Source organism: Denticeps clupeoides, chromosome 13, assembly GCF_900700375.1.
Source record: "Denticeps clupeoides chromosome 13, fDenClu1.1, whole genome shotgun sequence".
NCBI classification, from domain to species: Eukaryota; Metazoa; Chordata; class Actinopteri; order Clupeiformes; family Denticipitidae; genus Denticeps; species Denticeps clupeoides.
Window position 1 is genome coordinate 8,960,163 of NC_041719.1, and position 22,960 is coordinate 8,983,122.

At 42.7% G+C, this 22,960-nt stretch overlaps 2 protein-coding genes across 2 annotated transcripts; both read left to right on the forward strand.

Annotated features, from left to right (window-relative positions):
* Positions 1 to 6,310: 6,310 nt before the first annotated feature.
* Positions 6,311 to 13,982, forward strand: efcab7 (EF-hand calcium binding domain 7). The gene is made up of 13 exons (XM_029000846.1): positions 6,311 to 6,641; positions 6,706 to 6,917; positions 7,017 to 7,103; positions 7,747 to 7,942; positions 9,428 to 9,546; positions 10,876 to 11,017; positions 11,197 to 11,306; positions 11,433 to 11,590; positions 11,978 to 12,111; positions 12,311 to 12,459; positions 12,694 to 12,903; positions 13,277 to 13,384; positions 13,547 to 13,982. The coding sequence occupies exons 1-13, from the start codon at positions 6,524 to 6,526 to the stop codon at positions 13,619 to 13,621; spliced, it is 1,818 nt and encodes a 605-aa protein (XP_028856679.1). The 5' UTR covers positions 6,311 to 6,523; the 3' UTR covers positions 13,622 to 13,982.
* Positions 13,983 to 14,619: 637 nt separating this feature from the next.
* On the forward strand, positions 14,620 to 21,746 carry pgm1 (phosphoglucomutase 1). Its single transcript, XM_029000529.1, has 11 exons — positions 14,620 to 14,953; positions 16,857 to 17,019; positions 17,277 to 17,420; positions 17,524 to 17,649; positions 17,917 to 18,107; positions 18,210 to 18,364; positions 18,544 to 18,659; positions 18,814 to 18,949; positions 19,399 to 19,582; positions 20,502 to 20,636; positions 21,406 to 21,746. The coding sequence occupies exons 1-11, from the start codon at positions 14,708 to 14,710 to the stop codon at positions 21,493 to 21,495; spliced, it is 1,686 nt and encodes a 561-aa protein (XP_028856362.1). The 5' UTR covers positions 14,620 to 14,707; the 3' UTR covers positions 21,496 to 21,746.
* The last annotated feature ends 1,214 nt before the right edge of the window (positions 21,747 to 22,960 follow it).

Sequence of the window (22,960 nt, forward strand, 5' to 3'; positions counted from 1 at the left end):
AAATGACTGGCAGCCTCCCAGACATCTCTCTGCCTCGCCACTGACAGCTGCATTCTGTATTCATTAAATGCGGCCTTGCTATCGAGAGGCAAAAATATTCCATTTGCCACAGAGGGCTGTGCCACACACACACACACACACACACACACACACAACTAGGTAATAAGATGGGAAAGCATTCCAGCAATTCTTTTGACACTCTACAATATTGCATCACTGTGATTTTGTACTTCAGCTGAATTCAATATGAAAACAGAGTGAATTACACACCCCTTGTGTGCGTGTGTGTGTGTGTGCATGCACACCTGAGATGTCCAAACAGAAATGGGAACATTGTAATGACCTGCCACACTGAGCTTTACAAAGGAAATGCCAGAAGCAGCGCAGTGACCAGGTAAACATTAGTATGTATTTTGCGTTTCCCCGTTTCCTGTCTGGTCTCTGGAGAACAGACGCAATTCTATTTAAGTACAAACACTTGCAGCTTAAATGGCTGTTAAGCCTTCAAACGTCACCTTCGTCCACAAAACTAGACTATTAGTGACCCAGTGTGGATGCTAAAACAAAAAGGAATGAACTTGTGTGACGACACAAATAAAAAGAAACTTATTTGGAAAAGATTTGTCGACCAGATAATTTCATCACTCCATCGCAGAGGTTGCTGTATCCACAAATGTCACCATTATCGCAATATTTCCTTTTTTTTTTTTTTTTTGCTTAACGACTAAGATTCCTGACCCATTTCTAACCATTTTAGAAAACTATTGATATCATATAAAAATTAATGCAACACCCTCAGAGGGAAATACAGTCCAGTGTGATTTGTTTGTAGTGCAAAGCTAAGGTAGGCAGTACATACAGTGAAAATATTAATGTGTCAGTGGAAAGCTTTGTTAACACACGACATATGGAACATCAGACATATGGAACATCTACCTTATAGAAATGTGCACTTGTGCCATATATCTGTATCATTCGTTACAGTGTAATAAATAATGTGACAAATGTAATAAGGTTACCACAACCATCCAGCCCTAACCTGGAGTATGCATGTGTGAAGATTAGAATTGTCGCAAAAAGAAAATTGAAAGTGAATTCCGGTGCATTCGTTTTCGGAATCATCACTGAGTTGCTCACCACCAGCGAAAAGTTGTGCACGCCCCTGAGTGCCAAAACCAGCCTCAAATATACAGCACCTCTTTAATTGCAACTGTGTTCTTAATCAAAAAGCATAAAATTTCCCCCAAACGACCACCATTTGTCCTTCACCGGCTGAGGATTGATGTGTTGGCAGCCGGAGGTCTGCGACCTATGTGCGGCCAAGCACCAAAAATCCCATCGCTTTTATTACATTTTAAGGAATCTCTCCTTAATACAGTCTATTAAGGCTGCCATACAAATCTCTCCCCATGCGCAGCGACCGCGGCCTGATCAATTTTTATACTGCTGATACAACCCCTTGCTTCTCATTGTCACCTCAAAATTCATATTGTATGGGATTTTCTTATGGAAAACCTGTCATAAAAGTGTGTAACAGCCCAGGTCGACAGCTGTGGGGATGGGTGCTGCCCGGGACTAAATGCTTGTGAGAGGATAAAATTTGTTTCTGTGGTAAGCAGAACTGTTTAAATATTATTTATTTTCCATGCTCCTAAGAAAATATATAGTGAAGTGCAACATTGATTTAGAACATAACAATGTCTCTGTACAGGTCGTGGGCCGAGTCGGGATTTATGAATCCTTTGCTCAACTCGTTTAATTGAATTTTCCAAATCTCTCGCCACACACAAATAATCAATACCTTCTGCTGGGAGAAAACTTGCCGCAGAAATATTGTGGCCTTTCTCCCCCATTTTGTGCTCATCAGCACATAGAGGGGATCCAGGGGATTTGTAATGTCTGGACGACCTGGGGAATTTATGGCCAACCAGGTTCCCAACTGCTCAGGAAAAGGGACTGCTGCAGAAAAAACTTTTGTCGGGATGTAAGCGCTTCTGGGCGCCCTGGGAATGTTGCCCCTGAGACACTTTCTTGATTTCATACCCCAAACTGGTGAAACATTCCCTGTACAAAGAGCCATTTAATCAGACTCTGCATCAATAAATATTATAACATATTTAATGTATATGTTATAGCGATTCATCATCAACGGCATTGAAGGAAAATTGTCATGTTGGAGTAAAAGTATTACAAAGCTTAGCAAAGTCAGGATAATGTTCTTCTCTTTAATGGTTCAGGGTTTCTAATAAATTCCACAACTCAACATTATATTAAAAGCCTGTCAAGTGATCATCTGGCTCATATCTCGCATAAAAAAAAAAAAATGTAACGTCTGACGGTCCCCAGGTTATCACATCAACGGACACCCTGCATCCCTCAGACTGATTCGCCGTACACATTTTACATCCAGCAAGAAACGGGTCAAAGCAGCACATCTACACATAATATTGCTCACTATTACTGTTATTGATAGTAAAATATTTACAGCAGGACACGCTGGCTTCTTGATGAGCATCAGTAATGCATCCATTTTCCTTTTATACACAGCGAGGGATGGTCTGGAAGCCACACCAGCACTGATAAACAAACACTGAACCAAAAAGATATCTGGGCAAAACCAGACAAGATAATCTGTCCAGATTTTGCACGCTGACATTAGCCGAACTGTGCTACTGTGTAAACTCGAATCGCAATTTGTTTACTCTGAATGTATGTCTGCCACAAAAGGCCGATTCTCTCCAGCACAATTGACTTGAAAACATTCTGTGGTCTGTTGTTGTAAGGGGTTTCATGCCAAGGCAATAAATTTCATGCTCCACCATGTGATTAAAAATGTGACATTCCTTCTGTGCAGAGCTACAAGCAACATATACGGTATGGTTGTTCGGTGTGACAAGTTAAAACAATTTGAGATGACCTTATCTTAAGAACTGTGGGGGGAAATAAACAATGCGCTCATTCAGTTTCCACAAATCATCATTATGTGATCAAATCACAAGTGGAACCTTGTTGAGGGCATAATGTGCGCGCCTCAAATAATCAAATTAATTCTGTACTACAGGCCTAGAGCACTTAGCTGTTTTTATAGGGAAAACTAAATGTTGTTTTTCTCAGGGAAAAATGAAAATGGTCTCTTTCAGACTGCGAAGGGCTGGACATGGTGAAATCAGGCCAAACAGATGATCTTCAGTCAGTGCTCCTCATGCCTGCATGACATAAGACAACCTCAGGAGGTTGACATCAAACATCTTCCATAAATAACTCTATAAAAACTACTGCGTAATTAATGTTTTCTATTAAGTAATACTTTTAATACTAAACTTTCTTTTAGTTGTGCACATTCAAATGGAAATAAATGTAATAAGGTACAAAAGTTTTTAATGTAACACATTAACACTATTATCTATAATATACATTTCATCTGCATAATAGCAAACGCTGATTTTAAGAAGCTGTAAATCAAAAGTAAATAGTCTAAAAATAAATACATTTTTGTAATCACTGCGAAAAAAGCAGTCTCAATTTTGCTGGTACAATTATGAAAAAGGTTCATTATGATTCATGTAAAGTAAAGTAAAGTGAAGTGATTGTCACATGTGATACACAGCAGCACAGCACACGGTGAACATAGTGAAATTTGTCCTCTGCATTTAACCCATCACCCTGAGTGAGCAGTGGGCAGCCATGACAGGCGCCCGGGGAGCAGTGTGTGGGGACGGTGCTTTGCTCAGTGGCACCTCAGTGGTACCTTGACAGATCGGGATTCGAACCAGCAACCTCCTGATTACAGGGTCGCTTCCTTAACCACTAGGCCACCACTGCCCCATCTTAATCATTAACATATTAACAACAATGCCTTTTCTTAATCCACTTTTAAATCTATTAAGAATTCATCAAAATTATGAGATGCCATTATAATGCCATTCACCTAAAGGTATAAAGGTATAATGGCATCCAGATCCCATTCCGGATGAAAGCCCAACCACTACAAAGTATGATTCACAGCTGACAACAGACAACAACAATCTACACATGGTGTACATGTGCAATACGGGGAGGATGTACGGATAATAGTATGCATACATATGAGGCAATCTGTCATAGACGGGACCTGTGCAAGGTCGTGTTGGCCTAAGGAGTCTAGCAGAGCTCTGATGAAATTCTCAGCTCAATGCTGCTCTCTACTGGTAGTCCATGAAGCCATAATGGACACAGCACGTAGTTCAGTGATGCACAGTAGTAACAAGGACCTGCAAAATGAATGCATTGAATGAGTTGCCTGTTACTACTTACTGGTCTTTATTTAAATCATCAGAGAGCAAATCATTACACGTGAAACGTGCTTCAGTGGATCCTAGAGGACCAAACTAGGAGTACAGGACAGAAACAGTCCCCGCGAAGTTTCATATGTAGATGAAGAAGTGTTCTTACAATTAAAATTTACAATATATATCTTTTTAGATATCCAATCCATTTATATTCATGCACCATGCCATGTAAACAATGCAGATCCATATATTTCAGGTGGTAAGATGTTACTTTCTCACTATGTTATAATAATTATCTTCCCTCTGTTATGTAGCATGGACATGCAAAGGTCAAACCAGATTACCTAGTTAAAAAGTAATTAACTCATAATCAGGAATACAATTGCCTTAAAATTACGTACTGCAGCTTTAAGATTGAAATGTGGAGTGTATATATTTTCAAAGAGCTTCCTCTTCAACTACTGCACTATAAAATTCAAAACTAATGCTTGTCTTGATGGATCATATGAACACCAAGCTGATATGCTTTATGGAGGAAATGGACCTTTTCTGGAAGCACCCTAATCCAACTATTTTTGGTGCTATGTAAATCACTGAATATTGGCCTGGTGATGAATACCTTTCCAACAATGTCCTGTCATTAAATTCTGATCAGTCATAATGACCATTAGACAAGCTTGGTCTTCTAACGACTCTCCTCAACTCCGAAGTCATGCACGATGGCAAAAGATTTACGTTGAGCATAAATAAATAGCAAATGGCCGCAGCCTGAATGTTTTATGAAGCACAGGGCTGGATTTATGACAGACATATAATTAGATGCTATTTGAGGTTAAAGGGAGTGTTTTTGTGTTGTTTCATGTATTTAACGCAAATCACAAATTAAAAAAGTAATGAAATGCATGAAGGTACCCAGCATCTCGCAGCATCTGTGTGAGGTCCAATGGCCTGGTACAAGAATCAGAATCAGAATATCTTTATTGTCATTGAAACAAGTACAACGGAATTAGGTGCAGTCCCCGAGGCGGAGAGGTATCTTAAATACTGTGTGTAAAAAAAAAAAAAAGAAAAAAAAGGCTAATAATACAAATGTACTAATATAATACAAAATATGATGTAATAAAATATTTAAATGAAAGGGTGAGGTAGAAGCCTTATTGCACATGAATTAAAACCAAAATTGTGGTAAAAATGTGCCGGTGTGTCTGTCAGCACGTCCGGGTTGTGTAAAGCAGGGGGTTTTGGCAACTACATTTCCATTTAAGGCATTTGGCAGATGCCCTTATCCAGAGCGACTTACAACGTGCTTTTAAGTTACCATTGATGAAGTGATCATTTCTGGTTCACTAGGACCCCCAACTATGAATACAATCTTTTTATTCACTCGGTGGTAATTTCTATACATAAGTCAGACAAGAAGAAGGTTAAAAGTTGATCTAAATATTCTCTGTAGAGGAAGGCCTTGAGCTGCCGTTTGAAGGTGCTCAGTGACTGAGCTGTTCTGACCTCGAGGGGAAGTTCATTCCACCACCGAGGGGCCAAGACAGAGAAGAGTCTAGATGAGTGTCTTCCTCGTACCTTCAGAGATGGAGGGACCAGGCGAGCAGTACTGGAGGCTCGGAGTATACGAGGTGCAGTGCGGGGTGTAATAAGGGCTGTGAGGTAGGATGGTGCTACTCCATGTTTGGCTTTGTAGGCCAGCATCAGTATTCTGAATCTGATGCGTGCAGCTACTGGGAGCCAGTGGAGGGACCGTAGCAGGGGGGCGGTGTGGGAGAATTTGGGAAGGTTGAACCAGGCATGAGGTCATGTGCCACGCTCCAAAAAAAAAAAACCAACTCAGAAGATAAATGTGGGTGAGAAGGAGTGAAAATCCAGAACGCAACTAAACCAGCGGCGCTGAGCAAAAACTCGATACGCCACTACTGAATTCACGCAACAGGAGTTAATCGTAAATCCCAAACCGATTATTATCCCATTTTATTCCTACCACGGTAGGAACTTTCAGGTCCGTGTTTCTCTCCGGGCCCCTTTCAAGTGAACACCGTTGTGTGGCAACAGCATCCCGGCCGCGCAGATTTACTTTCGTTAAACCGTGTAGCCAAAAAAAAAAACTAAATCAGTAATAATAATAATAATAAAACGATTCGTCGCACAACGTAGCCGGATAATATCCGATGGCTGCGTGTCGGTGGCAGCAACTGGCCGGACCGTAGGAGGGTTTCAGCGGCGCGGAACGACGACAACTCTCCGGGATGCAGCGAGCGGTTCGCGCCGACGAGGAGGCGTTTTATACGGGCTGCCGGGCGGCCTACCTGGCCGTGTTCAAAAGCAGCTTGGCGAACGTCACGTCCAAGGAACAGCTGTGTCTGGGTAAGCCGAGCACTCGCCCGTCTGCGTGGAAGAGGTGCGCTAATTAAATGGCGACTTTGCGCAGTGCTCCAGCAGGCGGGTCGCAATCCTTCTCGAAAGACCCTGGACAGACACTGGACCCCACGCACCAAACGACTGAACTTCGACGACTTCTGTGAGATTCTGAAGCAGGAGAAGCCTGCGGAGCAGGGTGAGCTGCTGCGGGTCTTCAGGAAGATGGACGCTGGTGGGGACGGATACATCTCGCACGGTGAACTGCACAAAGTCCTCACTTCAGTAAGCGATAAATCATGAACATCCTGCTCGGGTGAAATTAAACCGAGTTGCAAATCTAGGCTTCGAAGGATTAATATTTAACCTTCCCTCCCCCCCTAGACCGGTGAAAAGATGACTGCTGAGGAAGTGAATGAGATCTTTTCATTGGCTGACACCAACAAAGATGGAAGATTGGACTATGTTGCGGTGAGCCCATCAGAAAATCTAATCGTACCATATGTTGGAAGTGTCAGATCCACACACAGACATTGCCCGGTCTTTGAGATCTAGGTCATCATAATTATTAGTTGGCAGTGGTCACATCTCCAAGGTGGTTGGTTTGAATCCCAGCTCGGACCTTGTGTGAGGAGTTTGCATGTTCTCCACGTGTTAATGTGGGTGTCCTCCGATGGCATGTACGCTTGGTGGATTTATCCATAGATTTGTCTGTGTGCCCTGCCCTGGGTGACCACCCATCCTGTACTGTGACGGATGAAATAAAAATTCTCCTCCTGCCTCCGGTCTGGCTCTCTGGACTGTTGGCACGGCAAAAGGCCGCCCTTCCTGACCGTCCAGAAACGCACCATGGCTGGCCTCTGTAGTTCACTAATAATCATTTAAACTTGAACTTCAACAAAGGTAATATTCATTCTAACCGTATTTGACCTGATGTCTCAGTACGGGTGTGCTTAACTGATTTGTACTGTGTTTAGTTTCGCCCTGGAACTGGACCGGACAGATCAAGAAGAAATCAACCTTTTTTTTTTTTTTTTTAAATATATATCTAACAGCCTGTTGTCATTCCTGTAGCTCCTAATATGCATCTTGATAAATTATCTCCACGTTTTAGTTCTGCGGACTGATGGCATCTACTGTGGAGCAGTGCCAGACGGGAGCATTGGAGAAGCTTCAGGCGGACACTAACTTGAAGAGGCAGAATTTTGGCAGCCGAACGGACGGCTCTCCCAAAAGTCCAGATTCTCTCGTTGCCTCCACCCTCCCAGAGCCACTGCAGAAAAGTGAGCCAGGTGCCGCGCAGAGGAAAGGTAATCCTGCTGTCAGGTTCTATGAAATGGTGCTGTGTGAAGCTTCATTATTATAATTTTTTTTTTATATCGTTCCACTGATTCTTGAGAAGGGGGACAACATGCATTACATAAGAATGGCGGGTAGAGCCTTTGAGGCCAGCAGCGAAGGCTGGATTGTGATGAATGGAGCCCAAAGAGACTGCTCAGGCGTTGGCCCGGAGTTTTGTGCTGCAGCCCTGCGTGCGAGGATATTTCTGACAAATTCTCTTGTCTGCACACATACAAAGCTCCACAGTTCATTTGGTTTGAATGCACCCTGGTGCACAGTAACAAAACAGCCATGGGATTTGCTGTTGATCAGTTTTCAAAGAAAGTGACAAATCGGTTAATTTACAGTCTGTCTGTATGTCATAATCCCTGAGAAATGAGTTTTGCAGACACCTTAAAGTAGCATGATTAGGGCAGTATAGTCCAGTGTAATAATATTCTGTGTAAAGATCTAGACTGAGGCCGTGGGGAGCAGAGTGGATGACTGGATGTGAGACCACAGCCGTGTAGTGCGGGCCGGAGTGGTGTAGTTCATATTGATTGGTTGAGTCCTCCTTGGCCCGAGGGGATGAAGGGATTTGAAGATCATTTCTGGGAGAGAGCCTCCAACCTAGGATGTGAGATAAATAACGATTTGATGCCAATTTTTTGGTTGCTGTTTTTTTTTAATTTATATATATATTTTTAAAAAATAAAGAAAAGTAAAAACCAATTATATTCATGGATGGTGTACAGAGATATGGCTGCATGTCCCATATATTCAGTAAAAAAAATTATTATATATATGTTATAATATTTTTTTTTTTACTGAATATATGGGACATGCAACCATATCTCTGTACACCATCCATTCAGGCCTGATTAATACGATTCAGCCAACATTAATCAGATGGCAAACTAATAGGGATGTAACAATGTACTGTGAATCGGCTAAAATTTATATAAATGCATGAAGATTAAAACCATTTGAGATAAAACTGGGATACATTTTTTACATCGAAAATCAAATGCCGCACTTGGGAATGTGTGGAATGGGATGCAGCTGATTTCTTAGTCACAGCGGTGCAAAAACCAAATGCACAGTGCTCAAAAGATGCGGTGAGGGAAGCCGGACTGGCCCCATGCTGGGTGTTTTACCCACACAGTAAACCTAGACACACACAAGCCAGTTGGGTGGCATCAGGCGAGTTGTGCACTTCTTTCGCCAAAACCCCATGTCGATACAGCTACACACACAACACTTAGTGTATTTACTTAAACAGATTTTATTTTATTTAAGCCTGTTAATTTTTTTGTGTTTATTATTTGAACTTAATCTAAATTAATTGCATAATTTCTCTGCATATTGGGATAAAACTGCATCGTGAAGTTGAAACGCTACTTTTAAACTGTAAGCCCGCTATAGTTATTTAAACCTTCTCCTGAATACCAGAGGCCGTGCTTGTGTCCCAACAGACAGCCGCTCTGCCTCTCGGCCGTCTTCAGCCAGGAGTCGCCGTTCCTCACTGTCCACGTGCATCAACATGGGAACAAACAGCAAGGGTGGCAATCTGGCCGAGCCTAGAAACCTGCAGGTACCGACGTCAACCGACAAAGGAAATTGCGCAGTTATGTTGTGCTCAGAAATCTCTTTCGTTTTTTTGTTTTTTTTTTGACCAGCATATTTTTAATTGAACGAATGACGAGTAAGCGCTGGCTGTTTTACTGTGCGGCAGTGTTCGCAGTGCCATGTTGGTGCTTGTTGTTGTTTCGGCCCTTCCTGGTGGCAAATTTACACCTGGTCGATAAGAGCAGAGTGTGTGTATCGAGCTCCATCTCATTGTTTGCACTCCTTTTGACTTTACCCCCTGTGGTGTTCTTTACTGCCAAAAATGTAATGGCCGTGCTCGTCAAAAGCAGCCTGATTGGAAAAAGGCCTTGCCGCGCCGTGCCGCTGTGATGAAGAATGGGCGCTGTGAGATTTCGGCCTGAAAGTCCAGTTAGCAATACTGCCCAGGCCTTGGGCTAATAACCGGGGACGAGCCGCCGGTGTGATCGGAGGTCGGCCGGCCTCCCTGTAAATCACGGAGAAGGCCAGCAGAGGCGACACGGTGTATTAGCCCCGGCTGACTGACCCGTCACCCAGGGACGCGCCATCAGAGCGGGGAGAGTGGACACATGCCATGGGGCGCTACGCTCCATTTTGATTCGGGGTGGACAAACCGCTGAAGTGTTATGGTTTGATCCCGTGCGCATTTCACAAGCCAACATAAATAGCGGCAGGAAATGGCTTTTTGTTGAAGAAGTGTCATTGCAGAATTACACATTTAGTTTGGGGTCTTTGTTTAAGAGAGTGATTTAGTGGGCGCTCTTCAGATGATATATACGGCAACTCAAGGACTCCATTGCCTTTCCCAACAAAGAATGAGTCTGTAAAGGGTGCGTTAAAGACCAGATTGCTGCCTGAGACAATTACAGAACAACACTCTTGTTAACACATTACAAAATATGATTCATTTATGAATTTCAAAAATCGTTTTCCCATTTCATTCCCATTTTATTTACCACTGCCCCCAAAAAAGGGTTCGAATCCCGAGTCACCGAGGTGCCACTGAGCAAAGTACCATCCTCACACACTGCTCGCCGGGCGCCACTACTCACTAATGGTGATGGTTAAATGCACAGTACACATTTCGTTGTGCCACCGTTTGCTGTGCATGCTGTGCTTCACGATGACAATCACTTCACTTTCACTTTCAATGTGGCTATCCATAGCGCCCTCTTGTGGCAGCATCTGTTATGCCTGAAAACCTTTTCCTAAACACGGTTGAGGTTGAGTCTTTTTCATTCTGTTACATTAAGTAGTTAAACACAAAAGAATTTTTAATATTTCTTTTTGACAAATTTTCTGATCTCTTGAGCAGGCATGGCACCATGTAAAGATGAAAGGATCTTTCTTTCTGGAGGATGACAGTGCAATAGTGTCTCTGCAGTACCGCCTTCATATACCACAGACCACCAATGTGTATCTGACTATTCAACCTATTAACCTCAGTCAAACGAAAGGTATGCATGGAAAGGGTAGAGTGTGAATCAGAAATGATCTATGAAATTGTTTTTGATCCAATTTTTAAAAATATGCTTTTTACTCTGTGTGTGTGTGTGTGTGTGTGTGTGTGTGTGTGTGTGTGTGTGTGTGAGAGAGAGAGAGATTTTAAAGCCGATTTTCTGTTATTTTCTTTCAGAGAAACCCTCCTCTTCGATGTCAGTGGACACGTCTCTGTTTATTGTGTCAGGAAATCATGTAAAAGAAGATGATAACTTTGTGTGTTTCACAGAGCTGCGAGACAAAGAGGTTAGACCGTCATGGTATTTACTTCAGTTTATATTACAGTGCATATAATCTCATACTGTGTATGGAGAAAGGATTCTGCTGCTCTCTAGTGGTTAACACTGGTGTTCGTGTGAAAATAATTGATAGAAATTCGGTTGGACGGGGGAGCTGAGCGCTGGCACCTACTACCTTCTGCCCTTCAGCACTGGCTGCAGGCTGGTGAAGAGCCAGAAGGTTGTTTCTAAGCCCATGCAGCTCGTCCACAGAATGGACTCTGGAGAGCTTGGGCTCACCAGGGAATTCAGGTGAGGCCTAGGGGTAGTACTGGAATCCAATGTTTTTTTCATAACTGCCAGCAGTCCTTTTTCAGTAGTAATATGGATTATTTAAGGTTAGAAGAATGATTTTTTTAATGTAAATTATGTAGTACTCTCTGCAGTTCATTTTTCACTAAACTCCCTGTAAAAGACCTTTTTCTGCATAAATCATATTACAGAGTCTTGCTCCAGGGAGGAGTAGTCCTAGGCAACATTCAGACAATTCTAAAAATATAATTTTACTGTACAGCTGCACAGTATAAATGTGTAATTTTGTAAATATGTTTAAGCACATAATACATATAGAATTAATTAGTTTTTTGGGGAGCACATTATTTCAGTTATGCTAAACAATGCTAAAACATAATGCCTCAGGGTGGCGCTGTCTGACATCTTTGAAGTGGTTGATCTGGATGGGAATGGCTTGCTGAGTCTAGAGGAATACAACTTCTTTGAGCAGAGAACAAGTGGGGAGAAGTGTGATGAGGATGCATGGGCCATCTGCAAAGGTGAGTCTTGGGTAAAAAAAAAATATATGTAACCTGGACTCTAATCTGAAATGGGTTTTTTGAATGATTTATTAATTGTATATTTTAATCTGACATTATTTGTTTAATGAAATGTATACAAAGACATTTATATAAAGTCATACTTGATCAAATCGTAGGGTTATCAGGTTATCCACTATTCCAATATTTGGTTCTGCAGAGAACTTTGACACCAAGAAGAATGAGCTGACCAGAGAGGGTTTCATGGAGCTCAACCTAATGGAGGCCAATGACCGAGAGGGAGACCCTAGGGACCTGTGGATTACCATGGAGGCCATGGGATTCAACCGTGCTCTGGAGATGGTGGAGGTGCAGTGTAATATTGTCATTTTAACCCTCAGTCTCATTCTATCAGCAGATGAAAGTCAAAATTGTTCCTTGTTTTATCCAATGTCTTGTCGTATGTCTTATATCTAAAATGTCTAATCAGAAAATAATAATTAGTTTCAAGTAACACACTGTTAGTTTATGATTCAAATGCAAATGGAATAATATGAATGTGAATATGAGACCCAGTTTGATGGTTCATGTCGTGTCACACAGGCCTGTCCTTTTGTGATTGATGTGTACTGTGAAGATGTGAAGCCCATCCTTCAGGCAGTGAATCTGGAATCTGGCCCCAGGATGCTTAACGCTGCGCTGCTGCGCACCATCACCAGCAAAGCAGAGGCCCGAAACCTGAAGAACCACGACAGCGTCACTGTGTACACTTATAGAGGGGAGTCAAGGATATCGTCTGTGATTGCTAACAAGGTCTGTCTGAAAGTGAAATTCACATGAAATTTGTTTAGAAAAAAAAAGTCCAGCTATTGCTGTGCAGTGGATGGCTAGTGCAAGTTGGGTAAAATAACACAAATCAACTTTCGACCAGTATGGTATAAAGATAAGAAATAGTCTTCAGTTAACCTGCGTTACTATAGCTGATCTTAATTGTAATTCTGCAGTTGTTCTCATCCACATGGCAACACCCACACTCCTCTTCTGAGCGTTTGGTTCCGAATAATTAGCATTTACCCTAATCAATCAGTCCCTAGCCATTATAAACATTTGAAGGTGCATTTTTGTCTCATTATGTGTGTTTATTTCAAGTGGAACATACATTTGAAATGTGTATCTTGCTTTGCAGTCTAACCAGAAGGTCACCGTGCATGTCAACAATGAGCAGAGTAAGAACTGTAAAAGCAGCAGGGGAATGTGTGTATTTGCAGTGGAGGTTCCTGCCAGAACCAAAATGGTGAGACCCTCGCTTTCCAAACACATACAAAAAATGTTTTTTCAGTATACACTACACCTGTCAGTGCTGTAAGGCTGGTAAGTAAATTTGTACCCATGACATTGGTACAAACCTGCATGGTACCATTACAGTGCAAATATAACATCTGTCTTTGCGTTCCAGGTGTGCCAGCATGTAATGCCTGTGAATGAGAAACAGGAGTGGGTCTACAGCTGTGTTGAAAGTGTCCTCCCATGATCACAGTTCATAAGCACAGCAGTGTTTGGCCTAAGCAATGAATGACATAAAATTGCATCAGGAATCATATTATGTGCCAATTTGTTGTTTTCTATTGTACTTTTGTACTGTTTTATATATCTGTTAATCTAATCTGATTTTCATTAGAACTTTGTGGATATAATAGGTTATGTATTTTATTTGTAACATTGTACAAAAATGTCATTAGTGCACATAGGAGTATTACTACAATGTATTCTGATCCAGTTAAAATAATGATAGAATAAATTCTGTAAATTATATTTCTTGAACATGTGTTGCCCTCTAAAATTGAATACTTGCACATTTATTTGTTATTAAAAGACATGCATGGAGACAGCCACTGTACTAGTTTGATTAAACTCTGTAACTTGGTTGACTGTAAAGTACCACTGGCACTCAAGACACATTCCTGTGGCTTCATACAGGCCTGAACTTTATTCGGCCGTGGCCTTTAGTGCCAAATCCAGTCCTGACCTTCTATTTATACCATTCAGGCCATTATTTTGCCCTCTGACTTTCTCTAATGTAACTGTAGAACAGGCCCTGAAAGGTCACATGGTGAGTTAGGTGGGATTTAGTAGACAAGCTTACTCTTCCGCCCTGAATCACGAGTTTGGTGCTGTTCCTTCGCTCGATTCCATAGCAAATGCATTGCTTTTTTCCATTTGTTTTTTTGCTACATGCATGAAAGTACTGGAATACAGATTCGCCTATAGTCTTCCCGTAACCTTTGCACTGGTTCACATACTGTTCAAACAAGCCATGCAATGATGCAATAATCAAACAGATCCTGACCCCTGTCTACTTGGCCCTCTGCGTGAAACATCATCTCTGTACTACGAGCAACCAATTTAACAAATACATAATAATTTTAGCCTGAAAACCGAGAGTGGTCGTGTTGCTTGCTACTACGCTGGAGCCCTAGAAAACAGTGTACGTTCCCTTTAAATGTGGAGGGGGCGTGTCCACGTGGGCGGGGACACGGCGGCGTACGTGGGGTGAGTTTCGCGGTCAGGACTCCTCTCGGGTGCACGCATCTCGCCGGACAACACTCGTGGCGAAAAAATGGTGAACATCAACGTGGTCAAAACCAAGGCGTACACCGACCAAAAGCCGGGAACCAGCGGCCTGCGGAAGCGGGTGATCGTGTTCCAGCAGAACCAGAACTACGCCGAGAATTTCATCCAGAGCATTATCTCCGCCGTGGAGCCCGCGGCCAGGCAGGACGGCGCGCTGGTGGTGGGAGGAGACGGCAGGTTCTTCATGAAGGACGCGATCCAGCTGATCGTGCAAATCGCGGCGGCTAACGGGGTCAGTACGGCGTGTCCGCTTGTCCGCTTTCCGGAGGCCGATGGGGAACGAGCCAATGTCGTGAAAATTGCCTTCATCCTCTTATTGAACGCAGCAAACGGGTTTATTACCTCGAGACATTAAATGTCAATTAAAAAAAAACTCTTATTAGTAAATTAGTGACGCTTCATGCCATTCCCTCAGCCCTGCCAGGTGACCTCTGCGCTCCTTTGGTCCGACGCACCGGAGAGGTTCCGTGCGCCCCGGGACCTTTGACACCTCTGCGTCAGAGGCAGGACGGAGCGGGGTGCAGGCCGTGACGGCTCGGCAGAGTTTCAGACTCCGTGGCCGTTCTGAGCGCCTTGTGCTTCGGAAAGACGGAACTTTGCGCTGCAGAAGATGTGAATCGGCAGAAGCGTTGCGTGATTCTGTCCAGTCTGTGTGGTCCGTGTTGCCAGATCCTGCCAGAAGGCAAGCAGGTTTCTGATACTTCGCCCAAAATCTCGGAGATGTATGTTTGACTCGACTGTCCAATACAAGGGCAAAATAAATTTTCAACTTGACTAAGCCGTTATTGATTGAACTAAATGTTATGTCGTGCTATAGAATATTCTGGGCGACTCACGTTGAGTTGCTGTGCGGAGGCTGGAGTCTAGCATGTCATTGCAAGGGGCACTGGTGGCCTAGCGGTTAAGGAAGCGGCCCTGTAATCAGGAGGTTGCCGGTTCGAATCCCAAGCCGCCAAGGTGCCACTGAGCAAAGCACCGTCCCCACACGCTGCTCCCCGGGCGCCCGTCATGGCTGCCCACTGCTCACCAAGGGCGATGGTTAAAAGCAGAGGACACATTTCGTTGTGTGCACACTGTGTTGCAGTGTTTCACAATGGCAATCACTTTACTTTAGAAACTTAGCAAAGACGATATTATTGTTGTTTTGGACCTTTCAAAGCCGCTTATATAAAGCGGACTTGGCAACAATGTAGCGCCATGACGTAGCTGCTGAAGCGCACGGTGAAGCAGACACGCCCTCTTTTGCAGCTCGAGACGGAACCGGCGTGTTTTGAACAGGACGTGAAGGGAACGATGTCGTCGCACAGAAACTAATTGTCGCATATTAAAAAAATATATCAATATGAGGATTATTGACCAATACTGTATAATTAGTTGCTCTGTCTTCATCGTAATATTACAAACAGACAGAGAACAGGTTAGCATAATGAAGCCAACATTAGTTAGTTGGAAGCTACTTTTTTTTTTTTAAACCTCAGTCTTCATCATGTGTATCCCCCACCTTTAACTTTCACCTTCATTTATTGTATTTTTGGATGGTAGTAGCCTAGTGGGTAACACACTCGCCTACGAACCATAAGACCCAGATTCAAATCCCACTTACTACCATTGTGTCCCTGAGCAAGACACTTAACCCTGAGTGTCTCCAGGGGGGACTGTCCCTGCAACTACTGATTGTAAGTCGCTCTGGATAAGGGCGTCTGGTAAATGCTATAAATGTATTAATGGTGACAAACATTAAAAAAAAAAAACACACACCTCGTAACTAAATGGGTTTATTCATGCAATAGTTCGTCCTTGGAAAAAAATGCTCCATCCACCAGACTGACAAGATTGGGATTTGAACCTGGGTCTTCTGGTTCATAGGCGGCCTACTTGGCTACCACCCATACATACATCCTTGCTCAGTCTACATGCAAATCTTGTTGTCTACATGGCCTTAATTTTATTCTTGCACTGCCCTTGTCCCATGTTTGCACTTTTTGTAGCCCACTTTGTCAGTAACATTGTTTAAATGGAGGAACGTTGTTCCGTTTGACTATTTACTGGCTAACAAATGACAATAAAACTCACTCGAACTTGAACTAAGTCATGAATTGATCTTTAAAAAATGCTCTTAATTGTCCTTTCCATAGATTGGTAGGCTAGTCATTGGTCAGAATGGGATTATGTCCACCCCTGCAGTCTCCTGTGTGATCCGCAAGATCAAAGCAATTGGGGGCATCATTCTAACTGCCAGCCACAACCCTGGTGGCCCCAATGGAGATTTTGGCATTAAGTTCAACATCTCCAGTGGAGGTGAGAAATGCACTTAATCATTAATTAAAGATCATTGGCTGCATATTTTATCATGACCATTATCTTTTAAATTCCTAATTCCATAACAATCAGACAGATATGTCCCATCAGGCATTGAGTGACAAAGAAGCTATTGGTTTGGTGTCTAAGATAAGATAAGATGATCCTTCTTAGTCACACAAGTGGGAAATTTACCGGTCTAGGCAGCAGCGTACCAGCTTTATATGGTAGTAACTACTTATGGCCTTTTACCCTAGGCCCTGCCCCTGAGGGCATCACAGACAAAATCTTCCAGATCAGCAAATCTATCGAGGAGTACCACATTTGCCCCGATCTTAAGGTGGACCTTTCCAAACTTGGAACGCAGACCTTTGATGTGGACACTTTCAAGCCTTTCACAGGTACAGATAATGCCAGGACATTTTAATAATATCCTTATACAATTTGTGACCCGTATGCTTGAGCTGTATGTAATATGATTTCACCTTGAGCTCTCTGTCACAGTGGAAATTGTGGATTCAGTGGATTCGTATGCTGAAATGCTGAGGGGTATCTTTGACTTTGCTGCATTGAAGGAGCTTCTGTCTGGTCCTAATTGCATCCACGTCCGATTAGATGCAATGCATGGAGGTAAGTCCGAAAATACGTCGTGCATGTCAGAGAAACCCTTCATTTGGTCCTCAACTTAATTTAGTCTGTCTTCTTATGGTGCTCCTGCCATTAAAAAGCTCCAGGAAAATAGCTCATTTTTAGTTTAGTATCTCCAGACATTGCAGAATAATTTCACAACTCATTACATGGATAGCTTTTTGGGGTTCTGTCTCGTATTGGGGAAGATTAGGGCTTTTCCCTGGATTCGTCCAGAGTGACTCCTGTTTTTTTCTTGTCATCGTGCAGTGGTGGGGCCTTACGTTAAGAAAATTGTCTGCGAGGAACTAGGGTCTCCTGCCAGCTCTGCTGTCAACTGTGAACCTAAAGAGGATTTCGGTGGTCACCACCCCGACCCAAACCTGACCTATGCAGCTGACTTGGTTAGCGCCATGAAGGGCGGCGAGTATGACTTTGGAGCTGCCTTTGATGGTGATGGTGTAAGAAAAAAATTTAAATTAAATCCAAAATTTGTGAATGCATTTTTTTTTTTTTTTGACAACTGATTATTTCTTTTCTTCTGTTTGCTCGGCTCCATTCAGGATCGGAACATGGTGCTGGGCAAACACGGATTCTTTGTGAACCCCTCAGACTCTGTGGCCGTGATTGGTGCCAACATCACCAGTATCCCTTACTTTCAGAAGACTGGTGTGAAGGGCCTGGCGCGCAGCATGCCCACCAGTGGAGCTCTGGATAAGTGAGACTGACCTTCAAGTTGTGCAGGGAACACTGAGCTCTTTTATTAGCAGCTTTGTGGGAAACATGTGGAGAAGTCAAGAATCCAGTCAGCACTCATCGCTATTTAATGTTAACTGCTACTAAATTTAAGGGTATAGACTATTTGTTTTTGTGGACGTATCTGTGTGTGTGTTTTAGTGTGGCCAAGGCTTTGAAAATGCAGCTGTATGAGACACCCACAGGCTGGAAGTTCTTTGGGAACCTGATGGATGCTGGGAAGCTCTCCCTGTGTGGAGAAGAGAGCTTTGGCACAGGTAAGGCTTTATTTGTCATGCATTGCTGTGCATTGTTCATGCGGAATCTCCATGTTTAAGACAAATTGATGTGATTTAAAAGTTGGGCGCCTTCCATGTACATTAAAAACTGTTTGTTGCTTAACAGATAATGTCTTGCATGGTGTGGTTGCAGGTTCTGATCATATCCGTGAGAAGGATGGACTCTGGGCGGTGCTCGCCTGGCTATCAATCTTAGCAGCCCGCAAGCAGAGTGTGGAGGATATAATGAAAGACCATTGGCAGAAATTTGGAAGGAATTTCTTCACGAGGTAAACAACCTCATGCAATTATTCTTTGATGTTTTTCTTTAAGTAATGCAATTATGGAAAATATCAAAGAACAGCCAGGAAACGGAGCCTGTGTTCTTGGGGCAGTGGTGGCCTAGCAGTTAAGGAATTGGCCCTGTAATCAGAAGGTTGCCAGTTCAATTCCTGATCCGCCGAGGTGCCACTGAGGTGCCACTGAGGTGCCACTGACCAAAGCACCGTCCCCACACACTGCTCCCCGGGCGCCTGTCATGGTGGCCCACTGCTCACCAAAGGTGATGGTAATATGCAGAGGACACATTTCATTTTGTCACTGTGTGCTGCAGTGTTTCACAATGACAATCACTTCACTTTCCATTTTAATTGTTTTAAGACCTTTTTTCCTGACATTTGTATGCCAATACTGCCCTCTACTGGCATTATATAATAATGACCATATCATCACCTTACAGGTATGATTATGAGGAAGTTGATGCAGATGCTGCTAACAAAATGATTAAAGATTTGGAGACACGCATGTTTGATAAAGACTTCGTCGGGCAGACATTTACCTCTGGAGATAAAACGTATCAGGTGGAGAAGGCTGATAACTTCATGTACACAGACCCGGTGGACAGCAGTGTGTCAAAAAATCAGGTGAATACTGGTAATCAGTGACTTTTAATCCTACAAATATTACATAGAATGTTTTAATAAATTCCGTATGGTTTTAATATTCTTATAATCATTTATCATTAATTTATAATCATTCTGTGAACTTTTGTATTGTTTTTTATTTTAGTCACCGTGCCAACTACACTTTGATTAACTTACTTAAACGTGAATTTTTGTTAATTAATAATAAAATACTGCCTACATTTTCCCAAAAAATGGCGCCCTTCTGAAGTCCTGGGGGTGTTTTACAAGCCAATTTTTCTGTTAGTCGGATGAATTGAGATAAAAGTCATGCCTGTCTAATTAGATGAGTGCTCTGATGGGAAAGTCCTGACTTGTGTCTGCAATTATATAAGCTTCAGCCTGGATTGAAATATATAAAACCTTTTAGAGATGGACTGATATATGGAAATGTTTTTGTTCCTCTAAATGCAAGAAAGTACAGTAGATGAAGTATTGGGTAAACCTAGTAATTATAATTCATAACTATATATGTATAATATAGAGAGATATGACCTTTTATGACATTAAATGGGTATTCAGTTATGCAGTGCAGGGAATGGAGCGTAATTATAAAGGGTCAGGTAATATTGTATCCTAGGGCCTTGCTGTCCTCATGAGAACTTAGAATCGAGCTGCATGAAGAACTCAGCTTGAAGGGGGGAAAATCATATGTATACAGTATTTACACAGCTTGCTTTGTGATTAAATGAACCCAATACAGGTAAATAGAAAACGCCATTCAATGCTGCTTTTAAATATGCACTTCCTGCAGCTGCTGTGTTCTGGGACACAGTCCCAGATATCAGGATTGACCTATATGTCACTGTTTGGAGGGATATCTCAGTTTTCATGTTGCCTCTTTTTTTAAAGATTCCTCACTTTTGTTTGTGAATTTCAGGGTCTGAGAATCATCTTCTCTGATGGTTCACGCATCATCTTCCGCCTCAGTGGGACAGGCAGTGCCGGGGCAACCATTAGGCTCTACATTGACAGTTATGAGAAAGACCCTCAGAAGATCTACCAGGACCCACAGGTGAGGAATCAGCCATGGCCTTGTGTTGATTAGGTTTGACTGGGCAATGTTACACACACCAAAGTCAATCTGCTGGACGATCCAGATGTCTCAGTGTGTGTAGAAATGTTCCGCTCAACAGGATGAAGTGTCGCCATGCGGTCTGACCTAATCACACTCAGAAGGCCTCCAGATTTTCAGAATGCTCAGAAACAGGGCCAATCTACCCACTAGACTTAGGTTTTTGGGGCCATCTAAATGTTGTGTGATTTTGCATGCAATACCAGGGCCAAGAAAGGAAATGAGCATAGAGGAGAAAAATAGAGTTGTGCTGGGGTAGACTGAGGCCTTTGTGCAAAAAGCCCTGTGTACAGCATAGCGATTGTTTTTTGGTACTAGGGTAATATACCGCAGATATAGAATTAAAGGAAAGGCTAAGGTAGCTGTCATATCTTTGTTGGACGCACCTACTCTGTGGTGGTTATGGAGACTTAAGATGGGCCGGTTTTGAAGAATCCAAAGCAAGAAACCTATTTAGTGTTTTTGTAGCAGGAGAAAGTGAAGTATGTTTGATGTAAAAAAGGCAAGACCCATAAAGTCCAGACTTTTAATTGATAGTGTAGTTCCGATTGATTTGTTTATTGTAAAACTGTTCTTTTATGAGGCCTCGGTTTGAATTTTGGGGTTTCAAAATATCAGTAGCACATTAAGTGATAAATATCCATAAATTACAATATGTTAATTCAGCCTTGATACTCCTCACTGAATCAGTAATGATTTTTTTTGCCAGGTTATGCTTGCCCCTCTCGTGGACATTGCTCTGAAGATCTCCCAGCTCCAAGAGAAGACTGGCCGCAATGCCCCAACTGTGATCACATGATTGCCTTAGCGTCCATTAACCCACCTCCATCACACTGGCACGTCATATGCCATTAAATCTTCCCTGTCTCATAGTTTATGTAGAAAGGTAGGAGGTTGCATATGTCTATGTAAGGTCAGGACAGGCCTCTCAATCACCATTTGTCCATTTCACATGTGTGTCAACCTGTCTAAGTCATCATATCACTCACTGTACCATAGACTGCCAAAAGAATAGAAAAGTACCTTTTATTAAAAGTAATATATATATAATTTTTGCTTTATTTTCTTTAATTCAAATTCACATCTCTTCAGATCCAATACTAACCTTACTATGCTGTTTTTGTATTAACTGAATAAATTAAATTGCTCTGCATATTACCCAACACATTTATCACCAAATTAACTTTAAGCGTGTCAAGGCAGATCATCACACCTTGTACGAAATTGCTTGAGTAAGCGCCTTCATTTCATGCACTGCGTGAAGAGCATATGGGCTTTCATCCTGCACTAAACTGGCTTCAGCCTGTTTGTGGTATAACTCCCTGCGTGGAAAACTCATCACTCTCGTCCCAGTCTGGGCTGGAGTGATATCAATCACTGCAGGAATGCTGGATGCAGCCCTCCACCTCAGGGTATCGGGGTAAGGATGTGGTCATGCTGGTGGGACAGGGAACAGCCAGGGGACCTGCATAATGAGGAATACTCCATCGCCTCCAGATCCGCGACGAAACGTTAACCCTTACAATCACACACGGGGTCTCAACCACGAGCCTTTCCGCAGAGCCTTAAGCAACGGGCCTGTGGTAAACGTTTGAGGAAGATGTCGAAGTTAGGAAATTCATGTGGTGAGATTAAGAGGAGTGTTATTATTAAGTCAGGACCTCATGAAACGGTTTTCCAGAAGATCGCTGGATTTTCTCTCCTTGCTGCTATCCGTGCCAAGGGCACAGTCACCGAGAACAAAGAGATGTATGAAGTTAGGGTCTTACCAAGGCCAGCAGGGATTTTATGTCGAGATTTATTTTATTGTCTGTTTCTTATGTATGTTTTAAAAAAACCTTTTTATTAAGGAGCCTCTTTCCAAAAAATTGCAAAAGGTATAATACATCCATGTGCTTTTACTTGAAGATCCGCCTCTGAATGAGTCACTAGGAAACAAATGTACAAACGAATGAAATATTTCTAAAATACAGAAATACGATGTCTCGTTTAGTGCCGTTTACTCAGGTCACCTGACTCGACCTCATTTGAGGGAGGCAGTTAAAATAAAGACAGGCCTGGGCAAGGAGCCTGCCCCGCCCTTCGCTCTGCTTGATGTACCTGTCCCATCCAGTGACGCCCCCCCCCCCGCAATAAAAAAAAAACCTGCATTGATTGTTAAGCCGCTCATCAGAAAGACGAGTTTCTGGCAACGGGACGTGCCGCAGTTTAAAGTTTCCCCTGCAAGGATGAATAACAGGGTGGGACGCTTCAATGGCTGAAGC